This window comes from Trichechus manatus, unplaced genomic scaffold, assembly GCF_000243295.1.
Source record: "Trichechus manatus latirostris isolate Lorelei unplaced genomic scaffold, TriManLat1.0 scaffold00300, whole genome shotgun sequence".
Taxonomy (NCBI): Eukaryota; Metazoa; Chordata; class Mammalia; order Sirenia; family Trichechidae; genus Trichechus; species Trichechus manatus.
This window is the reverse complement of record NW_004444236.1, coordinates 227196-241596: the sequence shown is the minus strand read 5'-3', so window position 1 is coordinate 241596 and position 14401 is coordinate 227196. Positions and strand designations below refer to the sequence as shown.

General features: G+C 37.2%; 1 protein-coding gene across 2 annotated transcripts in view; it reads left to right on the top strand.

Annotated features, from left to right (window-relative positions):
* Window positions 1–11261, top strand: part of LOC101348832 (olfactory receptor 6S1-like) — a 49942-nt gene extending 38681 nt beyond the window's left edge. For both annotated transcript variants that reach the window (XM_023725352.1, XM_023725354.1), the window contains exon 4: window positions 10199–11261. In XM_023725352.1, coding sequence (XP_023581120.1) covers window positions 10199–10379 — 181 coding nt within the window. In that variant the 3' untranslated portion in view covers window positions 10380–11261. The remainder of the gene's footprint in view (window positions 1–10198) is intronic.
* The last annotated feature ends 3140 nt before the right edge of the window (window positions 11262–14401 follow it).

Sequence of the window (14401 nt, the reverse complement as noted above, 5' to 3'; positions counted from 1 at the left end):
CATCAAGTTTCATTTTCACTTATGGATATCCAATTGTTCAGCAACATGTATTTTAAGACTATTCTCTCCATTGAATTGCCTTTGCACCTGTGTTAAAAACCAGTTGATACTCTATGTATGGGTCTATTTCTGGACTCTTATCTATTTCATTGAACTGTATGTCTATCTTTTTTCCAAAATTATGTTGTCTTGATTACCATATGTTCATACTAAATATTTAAGATAAGTAGTGCAAGTCTTCTAAGTTTGTTCTTCTGTATCAGAATTGTTTTGGCTATTCTAGTTGTTCTGTTTTCCATTAAGTTTTAGAATCAACATGACAATTTCTAAAAAAAAAAACAAAAAATTATGAAATGATTTTGATGGTAATTTTTTTGACTCATTATATCAATTGAGAGAATTGATATCTTTATAATTTTGAGTCTTTTGAACCACAAACATGATATGTATTTCCATTTATTTATCACCTTGGTTTTATAATTGTTTTGAAGTTTTCAGCTTACAGATCATTTACATATTTTGTAAGACATAAACTTTTTGTGCTATTGTAAATACAACTTTGATAAAATTTTAATTTCTGTTTTGTGAAAGTATACAGAATCCTTTGCCATTGAGTTGATTCTAGCTTATAGCAGCCCTTTAGGACAGAGTAGTACTGCCCTATAAGGTTTCCAAGGCTGTAAATCTTTATGGAGGCAGACTGCCACATCTTTCTCCTGAGAAGTGGTTAATTTGCAGTGAAGCACTTAACCACGTGCCACTAGGGCTTCCTGAAAGTATGCAGAAATAGGATTAATTTGTATATGTTGATATTATAATCTACAGCCTTGCTTAACTCACTTATTAGTTCTACTAGCTTTTTTAAAAAGATCATGATTTTCTATGTAATCATGTCATCGATAAAGATTTTTTTGTTTGTTTACAATAAATCTACTTTTTCTTGTACAAGAAAAGATTCAGTCTCTCACCATTAATATGTTGTTAGTGTAGTGTTTTTGTTTTGTTTTTTCCTTTTTTGGGGGGGGTTAGGTGCCCTCAAGTCAGCTTCAACTCATAACAACCTTATTATGTATAACAGAACTAAATGTTGCCCCATCCTGAGCCATCCTCACAATTGTTACTATGTTTGAGCCCATGTTGCAGCCACAAGTATTTTGTAGATGCCCTTTATCAGGATGAGGAAGTTCCATTCTATTTCTAATTTGGGAAGGTGATAAAGGTTGTTGTTGTTTTTTAATCACGAATGAATGTTGAATTTTGTCAAAGGAATTTTCCTGGAACTTTCAAAAGAGTGATACACATTTTTTTTCCTTTAGTCTTTTGATATGGTGAATTTCTTTGGTTGTTTTCAAAATCTGAACCAAACTTACATTTCTAATTTGTTATGGTTTATTACCCTTTTTATTATTGTTGAATTCCATTTGCTAATATCATAAGGATTCATGCATCTCTACTCATGAGGGATATTGAGTTGTAATTTTTATTTCCTTGTAATATCTTGGTCTGGTTTTAGTATCTAGTTAATGTTGACTTCATCCCATGAGTTAGGAAATGTTTCCTCCTATTCCATACTCTGTAAAAGTTCATATAGAATTGTTATTTATTCTTCCTCAAATGTTTGGTAGAATTTCCCAGTGGAGTTATCTGGGCATGGAGTACTTGGTTGTTAGAAAGTTTTTAACTTTATAGATATAAGGCTATTCCATTTATATATTTTTGTTTGCATGAGATTTGGGAGCTTGTGTTATTCAAGGAATTTTCTCATTTCAACTAAGCTGTTGAACTTATGTCAAGATTTTCATTGTATTGACTTATCCTATAGTATTATCCTGTCTGTAGCATTGGAAATTATTTTCCCTCTCTCATTCCTCTTATTTGTAATTTGTTTCTTTTCTCTTTCTTTTCCTCATCAGTCTAGTTAGAGGACTGTCCATTTTACTAATTTTTTTCCCAAAGAACTAGCCTTGGTTACATTGATTTTCTCCCTTGTTTTCTGTTCTCAATTTCATTTATTTCTGTTCTTCCCATTATTATTTCCTTCTTTTGTTTGCTTGGGTTTAATTTACTCTTTTTTAAAATTTTAGTTTATTAAGATGGAGTCTTAGATCATGGACTTGTGACCTTTTTTTCTTTTTTAATATGAGCTTTTAATGCTATAAATTTCCTCTAAATACTGCTTTAGCTCTATCTCACAGGTTTTGATACGTTGCGTTTTCATTTTGTTTCCATTTTCCCATGTGATTTCCTTTTTGACCTGTGAGTTAGTGAGAAGCATGTTATTTTATTTACAAATATTTATGAATATTCTAGACATCATGTTCTTATTAACTCTAGGTTTAATTTTTTATAATACAATGACAAACTTTGTGGAATTTCAGTTCTTTTTATAGGATATAGACTATTTTGGTGAATGTTTCATGCGTACTTGAAAAAATGTGTATACTGATGTGATTTGTGGAGTGATATATAAATGTACATTAGGTCAAGTGAGTTGATAGTGTTCACCTCTTCTATATTCCTATTGAAATTCCCTCTACTTCTACTGACTGCTGAGAAAGGAATCTTAAAGTCTCCAAATATAATGGAAGGTTTGTCTATTTTTCCTTTAATTCTGTTAGTTTTTATTTCATGTATTTCCAGGCTCTGTTGTTAGGAACGTACATATTCTGGATTATTATGTCTCCTTGGTGAATTGACCCCTTCATCTTTATGTAATGCCATCTTTTAAATCTCTGTTAATATTCCTTGTCCTCAAGTTTGCCTAGTCTGATATTAATTTAGTTAACTATAGATTTTTTTAATTAGTGTTTGCAAGATACATATTTTTTCTGTCTTTACTGTTAACCTCTTTATGTCTTTATATTTGAAGCAGACTTTATAGGTAGCATAAAGTTTGTTCTCATTTTTTCAACCAATCTGAAAACCTCTTTTCAATTGATATTTAAATCTTCTCAGAGAATATATTATAGTTTATAAATAAAAACATTTTTCCCATTCATTATCACTTTCACTTTACTAAAATTTTCCTATGAGTAAGCAGTATTTTCTTCATATTAAATACAGAATATCAAACATTCAATGAGATGGCCAATGTCCCATAAATGGCTGGAAAAACATCTGGAGTTGATGTCAAAGATCCTGAGAAAGGATTCTTTTCAGAGCAAGATAATACTAAGGAGGAAGATCCTGTGTCTAAGAGAGGATAAAACTGTTATAGATATAAGTGACAGAAAGGACCAGGATCTGCCATGATAGTATTTGTGTCCTCAACAACCTCCCAGGATCCAAGAAGGAAGTAACATTTTAGAAATGTCCTATCATAATTCAAAGGTATATGCTTTCTCCCAAGTCACATGGCACACAAACTGGGATTTGAACCTAGAGCTCCCAGGCCAATTAATTATTTTTTATTCAAGAAAAGCATTGCCCTGAGAAGAAAGAATTCTCTCTCAACTTGGACTGTTAGTTTTTATTATTGTGGCAAGCAATAGGTTATAACTTTCCATATGGCAGTTCCCTTCCTGAGAGGGCACTTTCGCAGCCCCAGGAGGACAGCATGGAAAGCTCAGGGGCTTCTGCCTTTATATAAGGACTCTGTCAAGAATATAGGTCATGGGAGAGGGATTTCTCATGTTTTAACTTACTCGCACAGGTTTCACCAAAACACTAAACTTCAACTCCTCCAGGCCCAAGAGTACCTGGAGGTAACACTGTGAATGAGAGGTGGAAAGTGAGCTGGGAGTTCTCTGAAAAATCCAGTCCCTGGAGCTGTGGCTGGACTCCCAGGATTGAGTCCTAGCAGAACCTGCTCTGCCATTCAGCTCTCGGTAAGGATTTTGTCAGTTGGACATTTTTACCCTCATGGTCTTCTCTAGTCGGAACACTGGGAGAAGAACTAGAACATTCCAAAACAGGAACAGATAGAGAATAATAAGGGTCCACAGAACACATCATTTGGAACACAGACACTATTTTCCTTAAAACAGATACTCTGCATTTAAAATGCTAGAGTGAAGAGTCTGAGCTCAGAATTAGAAAATCAGCTGTGCTTTTAACTAGCTGTGTGACCTTGAGAAAGTCATTTCCTCATCCTGGATCCACTTCTTCTCTGTAAATGAAGGCACTAGAAGAGAGGATCCCTAAGTTCCCAACTCCCAGCTCTTTGACCCTATGGTTAAATAATTAGGGGCTATAGATAATGCCATTGCGGGAACTTGAGAATAGAATGCAAGGGATTTGTTCTAAAAGGCTTCTTGTAGTGAGGAAATAAATATGATTGCACAAAACTGGTATAAGACAAATGTTAGTACTGCTGGCAGTAGGTTTTACAAAGGCCCTTACTCCAATTTCAGGAGACCATGGGAGAAAATAATTTACTGGTGAGCTAAGGAGCTGTGTAAAATCATCATAATCATCTTCTTTTCATTAGGCATCACAACTGTGATGTATCAAGCATTGTGCTCAACACTCTGGGATGTGGTGTATAGTATGAGATTTCTTTCTTAATTTCAAAAAGCTCACAGGGTTGCTTTGAGATGGTAAGACATGTAAGTATGAAAAAATAATTGCAATAAATGACAACATACAATTGAAGTAAGAGTAAAGGAGTTCTACCGGGAATTTGGAGGCCAGGAAGATTAGTATTCACCTTGGCTGGTCAGGAAAGAAAGTGAGGGACTTGCACCAGAAAATGGTTTAGATGTCTATAGACTGACTTACAATAAAGTGTATTTCTATTGAGGACACACAGCAACCAAAGGAATAAATACCAAGTATAGGGGCTCATTCGGTGAACAGGAGAGTTTCGATGATGATGGAATTAATGTTTAAAAGCGTGAATCTGGACCAGAGACAGGAGACACTAGATGGAGGTCTTTGCAACAAGGCAGTTTCACAGAGCAAAGCTAGGAATAATGGATGAAAGTCAGATTTCAGGTCAATGGAAGAAAGAGTTTAAGCAATGTGAAGTGTTTCTGCAGTAGAGAGGACTGTGGGCAGGGAGTTAGTTTCTGGCTCTGTTAGTCCAGGCAGAGGCTGGATGCCCACCTGTGGGCATGGATCCCTTTATGGTAGAGAAGATTTGAGTTTTTACTAGTCTGAATCAAAATGAGAAACACAGGACAATAGACAGCTTGGTGCAGACTGTTTATTTTTGTTCTACTATTTTAGACTTCCTTTTATTTGTAGTATTAAAGGCCATTTATTTTTATGAACTGATGGGAATTTGATGCATTTACTAATATTCTTAATGATTCAATGAAACATAAAATTATAGGGGCCACTGCAGGGAATGGTTCCTAAAGTTCCTGCCAACATTGATTTGATATTTCTGTGTGTTGGAAACTGGATTACAATTAGACTTGCAATTAGAAATGGTAGAAGAAACTTGATTACAATTAGAATTGTAATTAGAAATAGTAAAAGAAAATGAATTAAAAAACAATGTGAGGGAAAAATCATCAGAACTTTTTGCCATATTTAAAACCAAACCTGTGGCCATTGAGTTGATACCAACTCATAGTGACCCTATAGGACAGAGTAGAACTGCCTCATGGGATTTCCAAGGCTGTAATTTTTACAGAAACAGACTACAACATCTTTCTCCTATGGAGTAGCTGGTGGGTTCGAACCACAGACCTTTAGATTAACCACAGAGTGCTTAACCACTGCACCACCAGGGCTCCTTTTGCCATGTTTAATGGAGTGCAAGAAACAGATGAGAGTGATCAAAATCACTGAGAACTGGAAACTGGGGGATTTAGAGAACGTGGGGTGGCTAATTTTCATTGGGAAATAATGTTTGACTTGGTCATGATGACCTTTACTTCCCAGGCAGTTTCCGGGAAGTAAATACCAACAGGTCATTAGTAAGCATTGAAGCAATATATGGTTTGTAAATAAGTCTTTGAAGTCATGTAGAATAATGGGTGAAAGTCAGGTTGAGAAAGGAAGAAAACAAGAGATTGGCTCTCAAGAAAGGAAAGGACCAAGGTATTGGCTTCCAATATTCAACCTTGAAGCCAGTTCCCCAAGTAGATCTGGAAGTTTAGTTGAGGGCTCTAGACAGCTCATATATAATTGGGATTGTGAAGCCAGAGATGGAGAAGGGCAGATCCAGGAACTAGGATTTATATTTAGAGGAGGAGAAATGTTAAAAAAAAAAAAAGGACCCAAGTTGGATAGAAATTTAGGGATAATCCTTCATAGGAGGCGGGGATTCGAAGGAGGCAGAATTAGCCAATGAATGGACGTGGAATTGAAATAAAGAAAATTAAGTGAAGATGGAAGCCCATGAAAATGCTTCTGATGAAGCAAGGTCACCAGTATAAGAGATCTGTCCAGAAGTAGTCCTTTGGCATCTTAGTAGAGAATTATTCTCTCTTAAGTCTCCAAATGAGAAAAGGCTTTGATACGAGGAGTGGGCAAGTTGCCTGGGATTAGTAGAAAGTGTATGCCAGGGAGAAGCAGAGTAAATGAAGTTAGTTTGGATCAGATTAGTGGATCCTGGAGAGGCAAAACATGATAAGGGGGCTGGAAGATAGAAGAGGCTTGGTGTCTTTTATACTTCTTTGCTTTATACAAGTACTGCTTTGTGCCTAGAATAGCGCTCCATCTGGCAAATTCTGACTCTTCCTTCATTCCTAGATAAAAATTACCTCTTCTGTGAGACCTTCATGATCTTCGTATCCAGCCTGTGACTCCTTTACTGCTCTTCTAACAAGTACCGTATATGTAAATTAGCATTTATCTTACTAAATTTGCTTATTCACTTAACAAATATTTATTGAGATGTTATCATGCTCCATACACTGCTCTGGGCACTTGAGATAAACCAGTGAACAAAACATAAAATTTCTTGCCCTCAAAGAGCTGACATTCTCACAGAAGAGAAATAATAAATAATAGGAATAATAAAGTACATTAGAAAATGATAAATACTATGGAAAAAATTAAAAGTAAAGTAGGGAAATGTGAAAACTGTACTGGATATGGATATAGGGGAGGGGGCGGTTTGCAGTATTGTATAGGGTGGTCCAGGTGGGGCATGTTGAGATGGTGAGATTGGAGCAAAGACTAAAAATAAGTGTAGGAATTATCCAAGGGGTATTTGGTGGAAGAGTATTCTAGGAAGAGGGAACAGCTACAGCAAAGGCTCTAAGACAAACACACACCTATTATGTTCAAGGAACTGAACAGATCTGAGCAGTGGCAAAGCCTGATTTACAATTTACAAGGATCACTCTGGTTGCTATGGTGAGATTAGGTTGTAGGAGGACAAGGATTAGAAGTAAGGATATGTGTTAGGAGCCTATTGCAGTAATCTAGGTGAGAGATGATGGTGGATCAAATTAAGCTGATGACAAATAGTCAGATGGTGGATATATGAGAGAAAGATAGATACAATGCTGACTGGAAGTGTTTTGGATCAGTGGCTCAAAGTTTGCAATTGCCATCACTTGAGATGGAGAAGACTGAGTAGAGCCCAGACAACTTTAGTTTGAGATGCCTATTAAACACTCAAGTGGAGATGTGAGTAAGAAGTTGAATACGATTCTGGAATGAAGGAAAGAAGTGTTGACTGAGTAGTCTTCCTCACATAGATGGTGTTCAAAGAAATGACACTGTATGATATTAACAAAGAGTCGATTTAGATAGAAAACTAAAGGCTGAGAGGTGACCAGTTAGGTAGTTAAAAAAAAAAAAAAAAAGTATAGTACTCTGGGAAGCAAGTGAAGAAATTATCTCAAGAGGGTTGGATAATTCAAGTAGACTGAGGAATGAGAAATGACCTTTGGATTTAACAAATCTTAGGTAATTGGTATCTATGAGAAGGGAAGTTTTGATGGTGTGGTTGTGGTGAAAGTCTAATTAGGATGGGCTTAAGAATGAATTGAAAGGAAAGAACTGGAGCTGATGAATATAGGCAACTCTTTTGAGGAGTTTTGGGTGGCGAGGGTGGTGGAAATTGATCCATGATTGTAGGGTAAGTAGATCAAGAGATAGAATTGGAGGGGAAGGGGTTTTTGTTGTTTGTTTGTTACGTAAGTAATGTTTCTATGCTACCAGAATGTTAAAGCAAAGAGATGCATGGTAATTAGTGGCCTTTTTAAAATTAAAATACGATTTCTTAACATCTTATTTACTTATTTAGCCCCTATTCTAAATATTCTAAGTATCATGCCTGGAATACAGAAAGCACTCAATAAATTTTTGTTACATTGTAATATAAACGCCATTTACCATCTGGGAAGCAATAAATCAGAAAAGTGTGTTTGAGATTGGTAGAGATGAAAAGTGATAGAAAAGATTAAGTGGCCACTATTTAGAGTAGAAATGCATAATCTACAGATTTGCCTCCTGCCCTTTATGGCTCTTCTATTTATCTGAAATCTTGACTGGGATTCTCACCAGTCTCCGAACAAGTTCAAAATCTGATCTACATGACCCTAGAAGATGATATTAGAACTAGAATCCCATAAAGGAAATGGAAGGAAGATAAGGATGCAGAACTTAATCCTTGATAGCCAGAATTGTGAAAAAATAAATTGAAATTAAAAAATATAATTCTAATTATGTACCCTTGTTCCAGTACATTAGCAATATTTTATAAGTATAAACGATAATTTACACCTTGGACAAGAAACATGTATGTTGTTATTGTTATGTGCCGTTGAGTCAATTCCAACTCATAGTGACCCTACAGGACAGAGTAGAACTGTCCCATAGGGTTTCCTAGGCTATAATCTTCTGGGAACAGAACACCAGGTCTTTTCTCCCACAGAACCACTGGAGAGTTTGAACCACTGACATTTTGGTTAGCAGCCAAGTGCTTAAACATAGTGCTACCAGGGCTTGTATACTTTACATCTTATACAAGAAATACGTATACATGATTATATATATCTTGGACAAGGAATACTTAAAATTCTAAAATCTATATGGATTCTGCTAAGGAGAACAACTGCATTACAGAATGAATATCGGGGGCCAAAAATGGTCTAGGTTAATCAGGAAAGGTATTTTAAATCTAATTATAAGGGTGGGTACTCTGAAGGAAAAGGAGGTCTTGTGGTACAGTGGTTAAGCACTCTGCTGCTAACCGAAAGATCTTGGTTTGAACCCACCAGCTGTTGTGGGAGAAAGATGTGACAATCTGCTTCCATAAAGATTACATCCTTGGAAACCCTATGGGGCAGTTCTACTCTGTCTATAGGATTGTTATGAGTCAGAACTGATTAGATGACAATGGGTTTTTTGGTTACTCTGAAGGAGGATGTTGAGGGAGAAAATTGAAATGCTGGCCTCTCAAAGCATTTACTATAAAGGTTGGGGGAAGGACAAAAGTAGTTTGAGGATCACTTTCTTGTTGGGATTTCTGTGACTCAACTCTTTTCCACATCTGTCCATACATTACATTCTAGGGACATGAATGGTGAACAATGGACACTGGTAACTGGAGCCCGGTAACAGAGTTCATCATCTTAGGCTTCCCTCATCTCCAGGGTGTTCAGACTTACTTATTTATCTTGCTACTTCTAATTTACCTCACCACTATACTGGGAAATATGCTGATATTCCTAGTGGTCCATCTGGACTCCCAGCTCCACACACCCATGTACCACTTTGTCAGAACTCTCTCCTTCTTGGAGTTTGGCTACACAGCTGCCACAATCCCCAAGATACTGGCCAACTTGCTCAGTGAGAAGAAGGCCATTTCTTTCTCTGGCTGCCTCCTGCAGATCTATTTCTTTCACTCCCTCGGGGCTACTGAGTGCTACTTCCTTACGGTCATGGCTTATGACAGGTACTTAGCCATCTGCCGGCCCCTCCACTACCCCACCCTCATGACCCCAGAACTCTGTACCAAGATTGCTGTTGGCTGTTGGCTGGGAGGCTTGGCTGGGCCAGTGGCTGAAATTTCCTTGGTTTCTCATCTCCCTTTCTGTCGCCCAAATCACATTCAGCACATCTTTTGTGATTTACCTCCTGTGCTGAGCTTGGCCTATACTGACACCTCTATCAATGTCCTGGTGGACTTTATTATCAACTCTTGCAAGATCCTGGCCACCTTCCTGCTGATCCTCACCTCCTATGTGCAGATCATCCTCACTGTGCTCAGGATTCCCTCTACTGCAGGCAAGCAGAAAGCCTTCTCCACGTGTGCCTCCCACCTCACTGTGGTCCTTATCTTCTATAGGAGCATCTTCTTCATGTATGTACGACTGAAGAAGAGCTACTCGCTGGACTATGACTGGGCCCTGGCAGTGGTCTATTCGGTACTCACACCTTTCCTCAACCCATTCATCTACAGCTTGCGCAACAAGGAGATCAAGGAAGCTGTGAGGAGGCAGCTCAAGAGAGCAAGAATTCTGGGGTGAAGGGGTGTGGGGCAGGTTGAGTGTGGGGCTGGGGATGTGGTGGTCCACAAGATTAGCAGCGACTGGAGATGAGGAATCAAGCACTTAATGTTTTTCTACATGGGATACTGGGGCTGGGGCAAGTGCTTCCTAGCTTTCAGAGTTACTCTGGCCATTATACTCTGTGATGGAATTACATGCAACTTGTAGAACAAGGACAGAAAAGGTACACTTTCTCTCTAGCAACTTGATGTATGAAGTGATTTTCTACATCTCAGATGTTTGTGTACCACACTTGGGATTTTTGTCAAATATGCCTTTCATTTATAATAATATGTATTTTTTCAAATTTACTTGGTTTAACATAAGTGCATTTAATCATGTCCTAAGTAATAATACCTCTTAAATAAATGCATAATTTTTAGAACAAAAATTAAATGATTTTTCATGTACTCCTGGTAGTTATTTTATATATTCAAATCATTTATGAATTACACTGGAAAATACTGGAGTAGTGGAGAAAAACATTTTTTTAAATTTTTAATCACAATTATGGGGCTTATTAGGGAAGTAACAGGTTACGATTCAGGATCAGAAATGACTCAGGATACAGTTCTTTGATCAGGACAGTGAGAAAAGCATTTTTTTTTAATACCAGATATATCTGAGTTTAAATCTCAATACTTCCAGTCACTTATTAATTACCTGGCTTTAAGAAAGTAACTCAACCTCTCTGTATTTTAATTTCGTTATTTACTAAAAAATATTTTCTTGTAGGTTGTTTTGAGAATTACTGACAAGGTACGTAAACCACAGTACAGAGTGTCTGGTATATGTTGTTGTTGTTAGGTGCGGTCGAGTTGGTTCCTACTCATAGTAACTCTACGTACAACAAAATGAAACACTGCCAGGTCCTGGACCATCCTCACAATCATTGTTATGCTTAGCCTATTGTTGCAGACACTGTATCAATTTGAATACCGGTGGCATAGCTTCCAGCATCATAACAACATGCAAACCCTCACAGTACAACAATCTGACAGACGTGGGGGAGGGGGTCTGGTATATAGCTGACAGTGTGTATATATATATATATATATATATATATATATACACATAGAGAGAGAGAAAGAGAGAGAGATTTATTATGAGGGATTGACTCATGCCATTGTAGGGGCTCGTGAATCAAAATCCATAGGTCAGGCAACAAGCTAGAAATTCCAGCAGTCTCACATTCCAGATTGTTAGGTCAGGCAGTGGAGGAGAGAGGGGAATTGTGACAGAATGTCTATTTATAGCGTGAAGGCCAAATGCACCCTGGAGAAACCTCTGGTTTTGTTCTCAAGGTCTTCAATTGACTGGATGAGGCCCACCCATGTTATGGAGGGTAATCTGTTTTACTTAGGACCAACTGATTTAAATGCTAATCACATGTAAATACTTCACAGCAGCATCTAGTCCAGTGTTCAACCAAACAACTTGGCACATCTTAGTTATTTAGTGCTGCTGTAACAGAAATACCACAAGTGGATGATTTTAATAAACAGAAGTTTATTCTCTCATAGTCTAGTAGGCTAGAAGTCCAAATTGAAGACATTAGCTCCAGAGGAAGGCTCCCTCTGTCAGCTCTGGAGGAAGGTCCTTGTCATCAATCTTCCCCTGGACTAGGAGGTTCTCTGTGCAGGAACACAGGGTCCAAAGGACACTCTTTGCTCCCTGCACTGCTTTCTTGGTGGTATGAGGTCCCTCGGTCTCTCTGCTCCCTTCTCTCTTTTATATCTCAAAAGAGATTGTCTCAAGACACAACCCAATCTTGTTGATTGAGTCCTGCATCACTAACACAGCTGCCACTTATTCTATCTCATTAACATCATAGAGGTAAGATTTAAAACACAGACGAAAATCACATCAGATGACAAAATGGTGGACAATCACACAATACTGGGAATCATGGTGTAGCCAAAGTGATACACATATTTTTTGGGGTGGACACAATTCAATCCATGATAGCACAATAGACTAGCTAAGTGGACACATAAAATTAACCATCACACCTAGTATTACTCGTTGCAGTTGAGTTGATTCTGACTCATCATGACCTTATTGAACAGAGTAGAACTGCCCTTCAAGGTCTCCAATGAGAGACTAGTGGATTCGAACTGCTGACATTTTGGTTAACAACCTGAGCTCTTAGCCACTGCACCACCAAGGCTCCACACCTAGTATTAAGGGTTATTTACACACCTGACTAGCCCTTGTCAGTAGAGAATCAAATGGTTACTACAAGGAGTCTTTCAATTCTTTAGAAATTCCTAGTAAGATCTCAAAATACTTTTATTCCTAACATCTTAAAGATATCCATCCATCCATCTATCCATCCATCCATCTACTCATGAAATTCAATACATGTTTACTCAGATCTCACTATATTCCAGATGCATAAGCCCTATGAATAATATGATGAACAAAACAGATACTGTTCAGGCCCTGCCGTTAAGGTGTTCCTAAGAGAGTTGAGGATACAGACATTAAAATGGAAATTAATTTATAATTAGTTATTGCTGTTGTTAGATGTCCTTGAGTCGGCTCCAACTTACAGCAACCTTAGGTATAACAAAATGAAACATTACCCAGTCCTGTGCCATCCTCACAATCATCCATAAGGTTTTTCCAGTTTTGGTAATTGCTAATAAATAAAAAAGTATATACTCTATTCTTGAAGAAGTTACATTTAAAATGAATGATAAATCAGAGTTAGCCATTTTTATGAAAGCAAGAATAGCAATTGTTGTTGTTGTTAGCTGCAATCAAGCTGAGTCTATTCTGACTCATGGCAACCCCAAATGTGCAGAGTAGAACTACTCCATAGGGTTTTCAATGCTGTGACATTTCAGAAGCAGATTGCCAGGCCTGTCTTCTGAAGCACCTCTGAATAAGTTCAAACTGCCAACCTTTCACCTAATCGTTGAACTTTTAACTATTTGAGCTACCCAGGGACTCCCAAGAACAGAAATAATTATATCTAATTTACAAAAGTGAAAATTTAGACCTAGATAGATGAAACAACTTGCTGAAACTATGGAGCAAGTCAGAGTCAGGGACTCTAGATAAGAAAACAAAGTCTTCAGCCTCCCAGGCTAGGTCTCTCTAATCTTTAAAATGCCCAGGGATGCAAAATAAAAGGAGAAAGAGATGGAAGTAATAGACAAAAGGCTAATAACTAGGTTATGAGTCTGGAAACACAGTGGCAACCAAGAGGGTGGCCCCTGAGGGACTGAAGAACCAGATGTGAAAAGTGGGCCTGATGTTAGGCCAACTTGTTTATGAATTTTACTTTTAAAAATTGTTTCAGTCCATATTTGGAGCTTTAGAGGAAACAGTGGGTCAAGGAGATGAGTGAACACAGTCTCACCAGAACAGCCAAGCTGCCCACTGGCTTGTTGACTAGATTTACCTTATTGTCTCCACAGGAAAGCAGCCTTTAAACTCCATCTTTAGATTTAGTTCTGGCCTGGAAGAGACAAAAACAAAAACAAAAAACAAAACAAAGCAAAAGTTCTAGATAGGAAGGGGGTGGGGTAGGGATAGGATAGAATGAAAGCAAACAAACAAAACAATCTCCCTTTAAATTAAATTCTAAAGCATATGACAATATTTAATGATAATAATGATTTTTAATAAAATTATAAATTTATTTCAGGTGAAATTAAACAGTTTGATGGACTTCAGAATGCTGTAAGACATAAATGATGGAAAAGCACTCATTGGAAACAAAAATTCTGTGAATCAGAAATAGATGAAAAGGAGAAAGAGCATTAAAAAAAAAGATGATACAAACTTTAAAAAGCCAAGATAAAATTTATGCTAGATACAGAAAAGATATGGATATTAGAAGACTATTCAAACAAATCTAGTAAAAAACAAAACAGAAAGATAAACCAATTTAAAAATATAAAATGTCATATAAGAGACATGGAGGATAGTTGAAAAGTTAAGCTTCAATATGTATCTAAAATTATTTATAAAATAATTGCCCTATTAGA